Source organism: Cavia porcellus, unplaced genomic scaffold (assembly GCF_034190915.1).
Source record: "Cavia porcellus strain 051 isolate PalLab524CR breed Dunkin Hartley unplaced genomic scaffold, mCavPor4.1 scaffold_18, whole genome shotgun sequence".
NCBI lineage: Eukaryota > Metazoa > Chordata > Mammalia > Rodentia > Caviidae > Cavia > Cavia porcellus.
Genome location: NW_026947501.1, coordinates 66,793,141 through 66,810,495, shown reverse-complemented (window position 1 = coordinate 66,810,495; position 17,355 = coordinate 66,793,141). Strand labels below are relative to the sequence as shown.

General features: G+C 37.5%; 1 protein-coding gene across 1 annotated transcript in view; it reads left to right on the top strand.

The window, feature by feature from the left end:
• Positions 1-4,610: 4,610 nt before the first annotated feature.
• LOC134471460 (uncharacterized) overlaps positions 4,611-17,355 on the top strand; it is a 69,794-nt gene continuing 57,049 nt past the window's right edge. The window contains exon 1 of the mRNA XM_063230353.1: positions 4,611-4,780. Coding sequence (XP_063086423.1) covers positions 4,611-4,780 — 170 coding nt within the window. The remainder of the gene's footprint in view (positions 4,781-17,355) is intronic.

The following is a 17,355-nucleotide window of genomic DNA, read 5'->3' as shown; positions in this document are numbered from 1 at the left end:
GTAGAAAAAATAGAGACAGATGTGAAAAGTGTAACATTAGAGTGACAACATGTTTGTCTTACTCAACTTTCACTTGACTGGGATGCTCTGTGTTTAGCATCCCTGTGATGGTGTTGAGCATCAGCTTAGCAGGAAAAAGTTACTCACCATATTGTCACTGAGGAAAAGAAAACCTTTAATTCCTGCTGCTGAGTTTATAGTGATAACTGAGGGTCGTAATCCCTTCAGATAACTGCAGTAAATGCCTTATCAGGTAGCATCTAATATGAGAAGAGGGAATCACCCTTTACACTGCCTCAGAGAAGCAAAGTTTCACGTGGAATGCAATTGCACTTACTGTTTCACTTTCCTTTTCCATATTTGAGGAAATTATTAAGAATTCTCTGTATTTCATCACAAGTATTAAATAATGCATGAGAAATCGAGTAACTAATGCGGTGTGAATGCAATTAATGATGGCTTTTCATCCAAGCACAAGACTTGGAGATAGCTTATAAAATATAGAGTTTCTTAATAAATAAGGGCAGGGTAAACTTTCATGCATCTATCCTGTGCTTAACAGGAACACTGATACTGAGACAGAGCTCCAGCCTCCTTCTGCACAGTGACATTTGCAGCATTTGTATCTACAGGAAAAAGAGGCAGGAGAGAGCGTGTTGGGTGAGCAGAGGAGGAGGGAAGTTGTGGTACCAATAGGTCCCTGTGAAAGCATTTAGCAGACACTCAATCAGGATGTTCTGAAGGCCTGAAAAGAAAGAAAGCCAGTGCTTTGGGGTTTGAGAAAGAGGAGTTAAGATGTAGGTGCCAAACATCTTTCAGATAATCCCCTGGTCCTTATAGAAATAAATGCTACATTATTTCCACCAAAATGTCATCCTTTCAGACAACAGTGTCTGACATTAGTATCCTAAGCAGCACTGATTTAAAGATAATCCAGTTTATTTATGCAGCAAACATTCATGGAGCACATACTGTGAGTCTGGTGCAATCTTAGCTCTGCAAATACAGCTGGAAAGCGAGGTTCCTGTCCTCATAGAGCTGATTGACTTCATGCTTATGAAGAAAGATAATAAACCAAGGGACAAATGCACTTAAGCTAGAGGAGAACAGAACAGTGAAGCAGCATGTTCTTCACAGGGTCGCTACTTTTGATGGATCTAATTAGTACATTGTCAAAGGGATGATCATTTTGGTTTCTCTATGCACTGGTTTACAACTAAGATCTTGAGCAGAGAAATCCTCACTGGTGGTACGACCAAGCAGTGTTCCCATTTGGACAGTGAGACCATTATCATAGGACATGGAGCTAGCTTCCAGTCTCCCAACATGTTCACCTGTGAACATTACGGGAGGACTGTTAGTCGGTCAGTTATGATAGATCTTCTGCTTATTAGGTTGTCAATAGAGAACAGGCAAAGCTAATGAATAAACCAATGAATGAAATAATTGATTTTCACAATACAGACTATTATATGACAATCATGGTATCATACATGTCACATTTTTACAAACATTATTGATTAACTTTATACAGATACATGGGATACACTGACATTTTAATCTGTGTTTACAATATGAAACAAATAAAAGAAAGTAAACTACTATCTCACATACTGACTTTATGTGTGTAAAAATGTATAAAATCTAATCTAGCTATTTTAAAATATAAATTGGCTTATTATTATTGTGGCAATTGATCTGCAAAAGATGCTTAAAGCTTATTCCTCCTGTTTCCTTGAAACATGGTATCCTTTGCTCAACGTTGCCCTGTGCTTCTCCACTTGTTTTTCATCCTCTTTTAGTCTAGATTTTATTCTGTCTCCCCTGAAATTCAATATATTTTGATCTTACATGTAAGATATGTACCTTCCTGAGCCTGGTTTATGTCATTCATAGTGTTCTACAAATTATCCATGTTACTGCTAATGATGTTACTTTCCCTTCTTAAAGGCTACAATAGTATTGAACTTTTGCATATTTTACATTTTCTTTATCCATTTATCCCATGCTTGACATCTGCTTTAGATAATGCAGCCACAAACAGGGGAGTACAGCTATCTCTCCAAATGACCCATTTTTTTTTAAATTTAAAACAAAAAGTAGTTTTCTTGGTATTTTTATCTAACCAAGGATGATACTATATTGAAAATCAGAAGTTCTTAAATATTTCACTCCATTCTTTGATTTAGTCAGGAAAATGAGAAAGGATCCCATTTTGATAAAATTGTAATGATTCTGGTTGTAATGACTCTAAAGGGTTGCACTGGAGAGCTGGAGGATTAGAGAGAGAAACTTCAGGACCAGGACCACCATGGTACCTCCAGATCTTTCTACCATGGTTAGGCCATGGAGTCTTACATTTAGGTCCTATCACCACTGTGCTGGGAACCAGAGCTCAGAGACTGTGACCATACCAGCTGGCCCTGGATCCACATTGCTCTTAGGCAGTCAGTTTACTGTCATCCCACAGATGTCTGTGAGCTCTTTTCTGCCAAGAGGATTGATTCCATCACCTTTGGGGCAGACCATTTTGTAAATCTGTGTGTCCAAAGCCCTACACATTCAAATCATAAGGCAGTGTAGAATTATGATGATAAAACATGAACTCAAAAAGAAAAATACAGAGTTTTCTCTCAATTGCTGGTGAACCCAGGTAGCAGCTGGAGACAAGGCGACCCTGGGCAGGTGAGTAGTGAATTTGCCTTTAGGCTCCTAGAGTCTAATTTCCATTAATTTAGACTCACAAATCTGACTTTATTGCCAAACATATGAATTGCTTTTGTGATTCAAAGCAAATTCAATAAAGGGGACGGAAGCTAGATAGTGCTAAAAATCAATCTGATGTTAAATTAACATATTCCAATAAATGCGTGACATGAAGAAAAATTTACACATGCTTACCTTTGTCAGAATAAACAATGACAGTAAATTCAAAATTATTGGTAGGAAAGAGATTTAACAGGAGAGGAATTTAACAGGACTTCCTTTTTCTGGCATGTGGGAACAAATAGATCACTTCAGAAAAGATGAGCATACAGTTTGCAAATGGAAAAGGAAAATAAATCATTGAAAATGTTGTGTCCATTGCTTCTAGAGAGCTATTGCGCTTTTGGAAACCTTTCCTACGGCAGTAATTTAGCAGCACTACAGAGATGGATGTGCAAGGATATTTGTCTCTGTTTTGTTAATCAAAGCAATGAAAACAAGCTAAATGCTCATCAATACTGGATATATTATAGAGATGATGGTTATTCATGAAATGGGATACAGTGCAGGCTGTACAAAATTCAACACATATTTGTTTTTTTACATAAAGTTGGAAAAATGGTCTTAATATATTTTTGAGTAGAAAAGCAAGAGGATAATCGCTTTTTTAAATAAAAATTGTCTGTTTTTATAACAATAAAAAAGAGAGAGTCAAAACTAGATAGACTGTTTTCAGAAACAGAAATCAAGAAGATTCTAAAAGAGAATATCTAGGTTCAGTGACCTAGATGGCTTGAAAAGTGCTGCTACTGACTTGGTCTCCCTGAAGGAGTTTGGGGGCTTAGCAGTTAGTGCTTATGTATCCTCTGAGATGCCAGCATTTTTCTTGCATGTTAATGGTATCTGACCCTCAGATTCAGTTGTTCAAACCACAGTGCATAACTTTGTGCTTGTCAGGCAAGCATTGTGCTGCTGAGCTGTAACCCTGGCCCTTAGAATTGTATATTTTAATCAATTAACTTATCAGGGGTTATAAAGTTAATTGATTAAAATATACAATTCTAAGGGCCAGGGTTAATCATTCAACACAAAAGTGCTCTATATGTTATATGTGATAATTTTAATATATGAGCTCCCAGGAAGCCTTAAATATGTTTTTATCACTTTTGCTTGCTATCAAGCTTTAAGAACAAATCTTTATCTGTTTGGCAACTTTTAATTATAAGCTCATATTCTGTTGAGTTGATCATTATGAAATAAATATCTTAAAATAATTTAGGACAGTATAGAAATATAAGGATATTATATTCAAAAAACAGTTATTAATTAACCATCAGAGCCTTCTAAAATATCATATTACCAAAAAAACTAAAGAAAAAAAGACAAAGCTTATTTTGGCAGATTCTTTAAAGATATTAAAACAGAAACTGGATATGTATCAACCACACAGTCCTAAAACTGGATCTGTATGTGTATCTGTGTGTATAACTCAGTCTGTATGTATATCTACACAGATCCATGTACTAAATTCACTTTTAAGAAAATTTTCTATTTTATAGTGAAGTAAAACTGAACTCGGTGATAATTAGGAGAAACACACATTAAAAGTTTTAAAAATCTGAAAATACACAAATGATACATTTCTAACACTGCATTAGGCTTCAGCTGGCATCTCTGAAAAATCCTTCTGGAAAAATACACTTCATACATAACAGTATAAAAGCATAAAAGGTTTCTAGAGTACTTGCGGTTTGTTATAAGTCACAGAATCCTTCTGAAGACACCATCTTAATAATGAGTAGGTAAGAGCAATGGTAACTGTGGCAACATTTCACCAAGAATAAACACAGAAACACAGAAATAACTGGACTAGGTAGAGCAAGTGTTTCAGAAAGCAAATACCCATGTGCACACAGGATCCACCTGGAACAGAGCAGAGGCGAGGGGGAGGTGGACCTGGGTCCCCAGATTCAGCGGGCATCTCTAATTGGAGAGAGCAGCCTCCAGCCGACAGCAACATGCAAAGCCAGGCAGAGGAGAGCAAACCCGCTGGAACTGAATACCAAGAGCTGAAGTAAGCAATAAATAAATAATCCTTTGGTGACCGTCAAGAAGAACAAATGCACAATGTCAGGAATGAAACCATAACTACTGATATATACCAAATTAAAACTAAACTAAAATAATCTATGCATGACCACATGGCAAAAGTTTTTAAGTAAGAAGAATTGCTGGAAATTATAAATTGCTAGAACTATCAAAAGAGAAAAAATAGAAAGACTTAAAAAATTCTGTGACAATTAAAGAAATCAAATCAGTCGCCTAAAATTGCACTGGAAATGAAAGACAAATCAGCAATAAGTATCACAGCCAAGAATGCATATGAAATATGCTTTGTTTCATTAGCAAATATGGAAATCTAAATTAGTACCATGATTACCTATGATTTCACAGCACACGATTGGCAAATATTAATAACTTACAAACTATAGGTTGTAAATATTCATTAAATTGAACTCTGGCACAGTGCTAGGAGGCTGTCAATTAATAGAAGCACGTTAAAAAAACTACTTGGGAGTTATAGTATAAATCTGAGTGGGTGCAAAGTTCAAATCATCAGTCTCCAAGAAATACCTTGAGGACAATCATTTGAATTGCACAAGACACGAACAAAAATGTTTAGTGAATCATTGCTCATGCTAGTAAGATTCTTCCAAAAGTTCAATGTATAGAAGATTAACCAGCAATGCAAATGAATGAATTGCAAGCCATGTGGGTAAACTTAGCAAAAATGTGATTGAGCTAAATAATACAGATGCCCACAGACTTTACAATTCAATTTGTATGTTATAAAACAAGATAAAAATATTAAATTTTAGAGAGACACAATGTCATCTTTAAAAATTATCTTGTTCTGAAATGAAGTAAAGATTAATTCCAGATAGGTTGCCTGTACTAAAAGTACAGATCTGTACAGGTAGACAAATGCGATTGATCTAGGGGGAAAAAAAAAAAAAAAATATATATATATATATATATATATATATATATATATATATATCCAACATCTCTGTCTTATTCATATGAACATGGAGACATATACAAATATTACACAGGAATTAAAAAAACTCTTAGAAAATAGAAAATAGTCTGTGTTAAGTTGAAAATCTATTTGCAAATGCAAATGGAACAAAATGTCTCTTTACTGAGTAACATAAAATTTACATTACAAAATCTGTATTCCAAGGTAAGACTTCCAATTGATTTAAAAATGATTATGACTTTGGAGCAGAGAGAGCCTGAATGCTATATAAAATGTTTCAGAGCTTTTTATGAAGTGCACTGAACTTGACATTAAACTCCAAAAAAGAGAAAGCAAACAATAATTTCTCAATTTATTGAATAAATCTCAGTTGATTACAACATTATAGATAGAGTTTAGATGCTAAAACTTTAACAGAAAACAAAACTATTAAGTAAAACCTGATCTTTTATCATAATAGGAGGAAGTAGAAAGCAAAGTTAATTATGATAGTAAATAATTTGATGCAAAATTCAAAAGCACAATTTCAGCAGGCAGGTTTTGACATGTTAAAATACTAGATAATAGTCACATAATATTCAGGACAATAAGAATGATTCAAATTAAGAAATATTGAATATAATTAGTCATATTAATAAACCTTAGAAAAATTGAATTATAATTATGCACATTAAAATGTCCTATAAAATTTAATATCTATTAAAATTAAAAAATAAAATATGAATATATGTATTTTAGTATAATCCAAAATATTAATTTCAAACTTACAGCCAACATACACAAAGTAAAATAAAATAAAAACAAGATAGCCTTACTAACGTCAGGAAAAAGAATGCGCATTATTAACCATAATATTTCTGAACATGTCAAACATAAAATAAATGTACATAGGCAACCAGTGATATATACAAAGGTAGGAAAATAGAAATTTAAATAACCCCTATGCAAAGAGTAAAATGATTGAGATAATGTAGTAAGACAGTGGAATACAAGAGAGATATGTACATGTATAGAAAAATGGGTAAGTTTTATCACTTTGGATGAGAACATTAAATTTTATAATTTAGTCAAAATTTTCAAGCTAAAATGTAATATTATCCCTATATAAATGTTAGTGCTTTTTGTGTCGGTGTGTCTTTTCCTCTTAATTAAATAAGCTCATTAAGAGTTATTTTTCAGTGAAAAACAACTTCATCAAGAAAAGCCTGGAAATACATGAATCAAGTAGACCAGAAGAGGATACACTGTCTCACAGCCCATGAATGTTGTTATAAAGCCTTTAAAAAAAACAGTATCGAACCTCTAAATGAAACAAAACACACCAAAAGTTTAGAATAAAATGAGCAGAAAGAAAAATATGCCCATTCAGAATGGAGAATTTAATATAATTGAGAAATAGCTAAAGTTAAAAATGGGGGAAATGCTGGCATATATTTTTACATGACTGGATAAGAAGACATAGAAAAGAAATAACATTGATTGAGCCTAAACTTCAAATTTCAACCAAGAAAAATTTCAAATAGAAAATGATTTAAATGTATCCATACCAAATACACAATTGATCAAAGAAACAGTAGTATTACTATTGTAGCTTCTAAAGTGAGAAAGTCTTGCTATGAAAGTAAAAATATCATAGAGTCCCTATGATCTTTTACCTACAACTATATCAGATTTAAAAATGGTTATAGCCCTTTTGACATATTAAATACTGCAGTTATAATTAATATGAGAGAAATAAGCTATTTTTCATAATTCAGAAAATCACTGACAAAATTATGTGGAAAAGAATAACACCAATAAAAAATGCAAAAGGTATGGATGGAAAGTAGTTCATCAATGCATAAATCACGAACAGAGCTGGGATACCAAGGGAGTCCGGGGGTAAAGTGCCTGACCAGGATGCTTGAGGCACCAAATTCGACACGCAACACCAAGCAAACACAAAAAAGTAATATACTTTCAACAGCACTATCCATTAACTAAAATGAAATTAAATGAAACATTAACCTGCTACCAGTAAGATAAATTCAAATTACACTGAGATGCCAGTGGTTTTATTTATCAGATCAGTCATTTAAAATCTCTCTACAGTGGTCACTGAGAAAAATGAAGATTCTTCATCAGCGTCCATGGGAATGGAAATTGTTACAAATGCTGTAGAGAGAAAGTGCCAATCATGTGAAATTAACACATGGACCTTTCCGAGTTTTATTTCCTAGACACTCACTCTGTGAACACACTTGCATGTTTGTGACGCAGGTTATTATGGGAGGCTGCACTTAGGTACAGACAAAGAGTAAAACCTGCCCCAAAATTCATAGGTAGTTGACTTAATAAATCATAGTGTATGATTTGTATGCATTTGTTGTATGTATGTATATATACTGCATAAGTATGCAATGTAACATAAAGGAAATAAGATGTTGCTCTGGACTTAATAGAAAAGTTTCCAATATTTAGAGAGTGAAATAGAAAGCTATAAGGGAATATTTGTAATGAGCAATAGTACATTTATTAATTGAATTTTATATTTATTTATATGCTTATTTATGGTTCACAAAGTAGTAATGGATTACCTAATAAGATAAAATACATTGAAGCCTTTTGTGATTTTCACAAAAAAGCATAATTGTGTTAATAACCCTCAAAGGATATGTAATATTTTAGGCCCAAATGATGGCTCTAAATGAACAGTGATCAGGCAGGGTCAAATCTAGGTCCATCTGACAAACTACGTTTGTCAGGCTGTTACCTGCAGAGCCAGTGGGGACCCAGTGCGATGTCCAGGCATGGTCCAACCCTTCCCCTTTCACCCATTGCGCTACTGAAAACAGCTTCTCATATGAGCACGAAGCGAGCTATGTAATAACTGTAACTTCTTACCACAATATCTAGTAAACTAGAATGACTTTTTAATATGATAGTCCCTGTTGCCAAAAAATTGGGTATTTAGGGGATTTTCAGAAGACAAATTTACTATAACCGACAGAGCAGAACAGCTTTATAATATTCATTCCTTGTATGAAACAATATGCATTTGCACAAATGAATGTTTATAAGCCCAGGACTGAAAATGAATCTTAGGAACATATTATTCATTCTAAAGAGGCCCCTTCCCCCTCAAATCTGTGTGGGGAAATGTGGCTTTAACTGGGTCCATCTCTAATTTGAAATTGGTTAAAAGAAGTTTTTCCTTTTATAAGATTTCTGCTTGCCAAATGCAGAGTGAAAAATTAAAGCAAAATGTGAGTTTTTTTAAAAATCCCCTTTCCTTTTTACAAAAAAAGTGCTTCAATAATTAGTATGAAGTATTTTCATTGGTATCAAAAATACATTAATCACCTTTTGTTTCAGAGAATTAAGCGCAGAATCAAAACTGCTGTGATTTCTCTTGGAAGAGTTGAGCTCTTTGTAGACAGATGAGGAAAAGGACACAGTGGGATGAGACTGCAGACCTGAATAAACACCTCTCCTTTTAGGTTTTCCTCCCAATTTTGAAGGTAAAAACACTCTTTAATTCAGGAAAGTCTGCAGGTGCAGAGGTCAAAGTTTGTCTACCTGGGCATGACATTAGCTCTTAGTCTCTATAGCAGTTGGATATTCTGGATGATTCTCAGTCCGTCAAAACGAGTGCACAAGAAACATCCAGATACAATGTAAGCAAAAGGTAAGGCGAGTCCCACAGAGGACACGATTTTCCTCCCTTCGTGGGCCTTGTCCTAAAGATCACAACACCATAGAGCTGAGAAGAAGCCTCAAAGTCTTCCATCAACTCTTCATCTTGTACAAAAAGAGGTGAAACACATAACAAGGATTTGTTTCGGTGACCCTAACTATCCACAAATAGGTAGACCCCAACTTCCGAGTCCTGAAGTTACTACACCTACCTGACAGCAGACCGGGTGCTTGGAAAAGCAATGCATGCTTTAGTACTATTTTCTCACTCCTGTCTTCAAAATAAAGAGCATTTCACTCTACCTTCTTTATATAATGATTCATAAGCAAGAATTTGACAGTAAGCTGCTAGAATGAGTACATTTTAAAAAGACTGCGTAACATTATAATAGATTGCTTTCCCCCTCCTAAGAAAAAGGCTGATATTCGACCACTTTGTCTCCAAAATGAAACACCAATAGAGACAATGAGGCAAAAGCATATTATGGTTCAAGTTACAAATATACCCCAAGGTCTTGAAACTTAGGTGAAAGATTCTGAAGTCTTGATTCTCCACTTTAATGTCTTTCTTTAGTGAATTAGCAGTAGCTCAGTCTTCTCACTAGCTTGGTCCTCTGTTAAGTTACTAATACTTTCCTTGCTGCTCAACCCCATCATGATATGGCTTCATGTGCTGTGTGCATACAAGTTACTTTTGGAAATTTATGTAGGATCAATTTTCCCTGATGACACTCAGTCCTTCCCATCAATTCGTGCTGTGTGCTAGGGTTTGTCATTCCTCTAAAGCAGGACAATGACTGGAACCCCCAACAGAACCCACAGGACTTGGAGTGTAGGAGCAAAGAGCCCTTTTGTCTGCTGGCCATTCCACAAGGGACATGTGTCCTTCTGAGAGTCCGAGCAAGGCTTTGCTTTTAGTTCCATACGGTTTCTACAGGGAAATCTTTCATTGTTGGACAACACCAGACAAAATGACTACAGAAGGAGAGGTAGAGAAGCAGCTGGGGGAGTAGGAAATCCTGACAGGACTCTCCAGGGTTGTTAAGGGCCGCTGAGGTTACACTGTAGCTGTGCCTGTCCATAGCTGTGGTCATGGCCACCAGCTTGGTCAGAGACCTAAGCTGCACAGCGAAACCCAAGGTGCCCCAATTCGCCCTGGGAGGTGGTTCCTTTCTCATCGTGTCACAGAGAATCATCTCTTCTATTTTTCAATGAATTAAAACAAATTAACTTCCCTTTGCCTGGTACTCTTCATGCCTTGAAGCTACCTTGGCATTTCCTTCTCTCCTTTTCCTCAAGCCCTGTAAAAGTGTAGTTCCCTCCTATCCATATCTCTCCCACTGAGACCTCTTTCCCTGCACCATGTGGTCAAGCCGACCTCTTCAGCACCAAACCCATGGCCCTGGCATGAGTGTAAAGCAAGCATTGCCAAATGCAATGGCACTGACTGGTAGAAGAAATGGACTCTATGGCTCAAGGCTGGCTGCCATTGACAAGGCTTGTGAGCTTGGAAAACAACCTTTTAAGTTTTGATCCATTCTGTTATACACTGTGGACAGTTGCCCCCATGCAAGCAGAAGGCAGAGGGGACTGTCATAGGCAAGGGGCTGAGCGGCACTAATCCCACATTCCTCTTGCTCAGTGTCAAGGACAAACCTGAGCCCTGTTAGTGACAATGACAGAGTTTACTTAATGACAATGGAAATGACAAGGAGGCTCCAGCATGGACTAGACTCACATTTGCTGAAACAAATGGCTATGGTGTTTTCAAAAGCTAGGTGTTGTGGGGAAGAGCTAAGGAGCTAGAAGGCGGTTGCTCCATAGGAAGAGACCACTTGAATTTGTTAATGGGACTTACACGGGAATGGGTGGGTCTCTCATATTTTCATGACAGAAAGGGGTGCCGTCAGTCAGAGGGAGGTGCCTTGTGAAGTTACCTTCCTATCCTCCCTTGGAAGGAAGGAGGGGAGACAGGTGGGGAGAGGGGGGGAAATGGGCACTGTCTCCCTGGCTGGTGACATTTCACGGGTGATTTGTATCTCAAAGGTCAATGAAAGTACTCATAAATGCAAGGTTTCTAAATGTCCTTCCAGTTGCTTTGTAGCTGTTCTGCTCTAAAAGAGGTATTCTTTGGAATCCCATCTCTCCATACAGACCTTTTGGCTGCAGAAGACAGAAGAAGGACCTCAAGGGTCCATCCCCGTGCTACCTCTGAAGTGATCTACACACCATCGCACCTGGAGGAAGGCTGCTCTGAATCCTGCCTTCACAACCAGTGGGAGCCCACACTTGGTTTTTGCACATCTTTGGAGTTGTAAAAAGTCAAGAGAGAGTTGGGAGGATCTGTAGCCTCTCAGTGCCTGCAGGAATCAAGCAGAAGGGGAGAGGATCACACTGGAAGAAAGATGGCAGAGGCAGGCCCCACCTCTAAGCAATGATGCTACCCAGTTTCTCCCTCTATCTATTGAGGAGTGTAGATGGGATCCTGGGAAAAATAGTAAAGTAAGAGCACTCAGGACCAAAATGTTCTTAAAATGTTTACTAACCAAAAAAAAAAAAAAAAGCAAAAATTGAAGACATGAAAGTTACCCTCAAAGAACCACCCAGTCTGAAGTTCTTGGCAATTCTTACCTATTTGTGTATTTGGGATTTGGTGATTATTGTTTGTAACCGAGTCTTTAGAACTAGGTCAGCTTTTCCTTTATGGTCCTGTCAGAGCCAAGACCCACCAGAGATTTTCACAGGTAATGATTTAGAGTTTTGCTATCTCCGAGATCAAAGCAAGGTCTTCCACCTGTGTGAATCTTTATACGGGAATTGGCCATCCATTTCCATGATTTGCAAGAGATGCTTTCTCTTTCTATTTCAGTGAGACTTTCTATTGTACTATAAAATACAGTGGCTGTGATTATCAAATAAATGTATGCTACATGGAAATCTCCAGAAAATAGATCAAAAAAATAACATCAAAACAAAACAAACCAACACACACACACACACACACACACACTTAGACACAACTAAAATGCAAAATTGCAGAGCAGGATATGTAGAGACTAGTTCTAACTGCCTCATTTTATAAGAAATGAAATCTGTATCCCATGAGGGATTTGATTGGCTGCACAATACCAAGATGATCTCTCTGAGGGCCAGAATCAAATGCCTCATCCATAGAAATGTAGTTTACCATGGCCCGCCACACAGATGGAGCTCAGAGAATACTCTAGTTTTTACTTTGGCGACTGAGAGTGAATTTTTCTGCTACAGCCAATATAGACGTGTGGAAGATAGAAACCTCTCTGAGATACATTTAGAATTCATTTGCATAATCTCCAAAATGTGGTGAGTGGTGTGTGCCTATATAAATTTTAAGCAGTGAATGAAGGCTTTGGAGGAATGCCCAGGCCTCTGAATCAGAACCAGGCCCACTAGAATTGATGCTCCATACCTTTGATTTTTTAAAAAAAAATGTTGTCATGTGAAGATCATTTGGTGCAAACAGTGAATCTGTACAGATATGTGTAAAAGTCACAGAAAAGACAAATTGTCTAATTTTAAAGGAGCTGTTGACATTTCATACTTATAGACCAGAGGCTCAGTGGAGTTATCATGACCTCCAAGGCCTGGAGTTGAATGTAAGCTTGGTGACTTTTAACAGGTTCCTTGGAGCTGGTCTTCAACAGCTTCTTTCTGTCTGGCAAGCGCTATGCAGACTTCCTTGGACTCACTTCCATGTAGCTGAAGGATTTCTCTCCCATACTTTAGGAATACAGGATTCACATTTGAAATCTTGGTTACTGCGTTTGCAACTATGGAAAAGGATCTGCTGAATACACCTGGTTGATTCATCATTCATTCAACTTTTATTATGTGCTTCTTCTGGGGTGGACACGGTCAGGTTCTGAAGGGACACTCACAGAGATAGAAAACAGCAGCATGGCCTGGCCTTCCAGAGGGTCCTTATTTCCCTGTGCTTAAAATGTCACTTACGTACTTGTCCCAGAGGTCTATGCGTGAATTTTATGAGATCAGTAAGTGCCCTGCTTCATAAAACACAATATATATGTCTAAATCCAGGAGGTTATTTGAGTGTACTTTGCTCAAGGGCACAAAACAACATCCCATATATTTTTATTTATTTTCTTATGAATGTTTCACCATATACCCAGGAAGGCCTTAAATTCTGGAGGTATCACGTTAAATAGGAACTGAATTGATTTTAAGAAAATGCAAAATAGGTCACTGCTTTTGAATGTACTTAGGGACCAGATCTCTTGGGTCAAAAGTAGAGATATAAATTACCTCCTGAAAGCCCTAGCAAAATTATGATTTCTTACCTGGGACAGGTATGATTTCAGCACAGTCAATAAATCTATCCAATTATTGACCAGGAAAGAGTTCCAGACAGGGAATCAGGGATTTACAAACATGCAGCGGCTGGGAGACAAAGTTCAGGGCTCCTTCTTCTAGGGTGAAATCCAGGGCAATGCTGAATCCATGCATTAGGGGAGCTGCTACCTCTGAAGACTCACAAGGGTCTTCTGACCTCAGGGAGAAGTCACATTGGGACACCGCATCAGTAAGTCATATCGGGAAAGCACCCTGGATTTCAGTTCTTGGTATTAAGGAGGCTGGGCAGTCAGTGGACACTGATGGACTGCTAAGGGAAGATCTCATGCACGACCATGGGGGTCCACGGCCAGTGCCTCTTCTCAGGACCGACATCACTGCTCACTGGAGTTTTATCTACCTATGGTGTAGCAAAATTTTCCTTCCCAGGACATTTGTGGAAAAGAAAGTCGGTATCATTTCCCAAAAGGGATTTGCACATCTATGTGTAATCACACAGAAGGGAATATTACTGTTTGCTAGAAATTTTATTGTTAATAAGATCATTGGAGTCTGGAAAGAAAAAAAATGAAACAGAAAGAGAGAGGAAGGAGTGTTTGGGGCAAACTGCCCTCTTTTTTGCTGTTTTTCTTTTTTAAATGGAATGCTTCAATGTTCTTACTATACTGCAAGGCCATTTGAGACCTCAAGAAAACAATGAAGACAACAATGGAAAGGAGAGAGTGCTCGTAAGCCCTCCAATGTACCCAGGAGAATGCTGACTTTAAATAACATTTTCTTTTTCTTTTTTTTTTTTTTTTTTTTTTTTTAACCAGAGATTGAACTCACGACCTTGCACTTGTTAGGCAGGCACTTATGCCACTGAGTAAACTCTTGGCCCAATAATGTTTTATCCTTGAAAGAGACTTGTAAGGTAGGTATGAGTGTTTTCATTTCTCCATTTGTTCCCAAAAGATTGTCCAAAAGAAGAATCTAAATATTTCTGCAAAACAGAGAAAGTACTTGGATGGTTGAGGGAACTGGCTTTTGAGGGGGACACTCTGCTTTTCAATTCAGGTTCTTTGATTTATTAGCAATGTAGCCATGAGCAACTACCTATTCACCTGTGTCTGAGTTCCCTTATGTTTAAAAATTGGGTTCAAGATTAGAGACTAGTCCTCTAGGATTGCTTCGTGGTTTCAGTGAGCTAATATATAGCAATCCTTGTGAATAAACCTTGTCCGATGAGTCCTTAAGAAATGTTTGACACTGTTATAAAAATAAGAAAACTGAGGGGGAGGGTGGCCCAGGATTTCAGCCCCTACCATCCTTCCAACAGTGCTCACAAGAGAGCCACTTTGAAGAGGCCTCCTGAGATGTTACATCAGCCAGTGGCTCTCACTGCAGTCCACCCCCAAAGTAGAAAGGTGAAAGACACGTGGCCAGAAACAGGAATGCATTTCACTTTTGTACATACAGAAAACACTCCTTTGACTCTTCACAGTGGGCACTGAACATGAAGGGTCACAAGTAGGGTTAAAGGTAAAAGGCACAGAACCTATTAATACTGTAAGAAATGAGACAAATGACCATCACAGTAGGGTTGCTGTTTATCGAGGACCACTACATGCCACAAATATTAACTCCAGCATCAATGATATGAAGCAGAGCTGGTTTTCCCTACTTCATGAAAGTTTCCAGCAATGGCTGTTAAAATTAAGGTTCTTATCAAAAGTCATGAAGCTGCCAAGTGGAAGACCCTGAAATCTGCTCCTGTCATTATGCTACCTTTTCTCTGTGGGTCTTCTTAGACACCAGCTGATGACTCCCAAACATTACAGAGTACTTCAGACTGAAATATTCAAATTGCAGCCAAATCCCCTGTCAGAAATTCATGCTCCCAAAACTTGAAACACTGCTGCCTGTTCTAACACAATTTTGCTTGAGTGTAGCCATCTCCTCTCCCTTACCTGTCACCTGCAACCTGATTATTTCTACAATGGTATTTGAATAATCACATCCCAAAGATCACTGACATAAAGTAATTTCTGTCTGGTAGTTTACTAGTAGCTTATTAATATGTTATGGGTTTTTATAGGAAATGACAAGGCCAAACAATTTTAGTGAGAAAATTTACCTTGCGTAGCACACATTTTTCCTATTTATGTATGAATCTCCTCTGTTTATAACATGTAGTGAAGTCTCACATGTGGTGTCTACAGAAATGCCCCCTGACTGCTTGTGCTTGTATCAGGAAAAAAGCCAGCCAATGCCAGCATGATTCCCAAATCTCAGAGTAAAAATTTAAAATTTAGTATAAAAATTAACTCATTCCAGAACAGAAACGCAATATGTATTCTTGAGAAAGTAGAAGCTCCTGTTAAAACTAGAGCACTCCAATACATTTTGGAGCATTTTAATGATTTGGGAAATTCTGCTACATCTACATGGACCAAACTCCAACAATGACTATAAGTATTATCTATTGTATATATGAACCAAAAATGAGAAGAATAACAATAACAATGAACATGGTAAAAGGGGATATAGAGATGGAGGGAATGAAGAGGGAGAGGAGAGGAATAAAAGAGAATCCAGGTGTATTACAAACATGTAATATTTCTTAAAATGAATGTAATCTTCATGTATTATAGATATAATATATATTAAATATATAGATAATATATATTCTACATATAGATAATAAAATAAAAATTTTAAAATGCATCCATCATTGCTTTATGAATTCAGGAAATTCTAGAAATGAAAGATAAATCCATGAGATTCCATCAAAGCCTTAGCAGCTGGAAAAATTGCCCCAGATCACTGGAAATCTTCTTAAAAGGTATTGTAGTCAGGGTTTGTGCAGAAAACAATTAAAAATAGGACATGGAGTTTATAGTATTATTGTTATGATGATCACCAGGAGTTAACACAAGAAAATACAGGAAATCTACCCACAACACCAAAGACGTAGAATATTTAGCCAAGGACGTGAATCCCACAGCAATGTCCCACATGAGTCCAGATGAATTCCCAGAACTCGTGACAATGCCTCCCACTAGTCCAACTGGAGGTCCAGAGCCTACAAGAAGGAATCACACCTGTCTCTTTTATGAATCCGTGCTGGGAAGACCCAAAGGTCAGCGGTGGAAACTAGGAAGTCTATGCTAGCTGGGTGAAGAAGTTGTGCTGGAAGGTTGAGGGTTCTACGCTGGAGCCAAGAAATCACACTCACAACAAAGACCAGGGCTGTCCTGAAAACACCACAGCCATACTCAGCGACATGGAGGCCCCGAGCTCATCTGATGATAAGAACAGTCAAATACATGCCAGGAAGCCAGCGTGACAAGTTCATCCTGGAGATCAAGTGGCACACGTCTTCCCCTCTGGAGCCAGGACACAATGCTCAATGTGAGGACAGAGCATCTTTGGGAGAACCAACAGCTTAAACAGCAACACATAGGAGAACCCACAACGCCTCATTGCCTCAACACATCACTGTCTTAGCTTCTTCTCCACATCTCTATTTATGCTGGCAACTTTCCTCAGGTGGAACATCTATGCTCTGAACCATGCTGATACAATACAGCTGTGTTAAG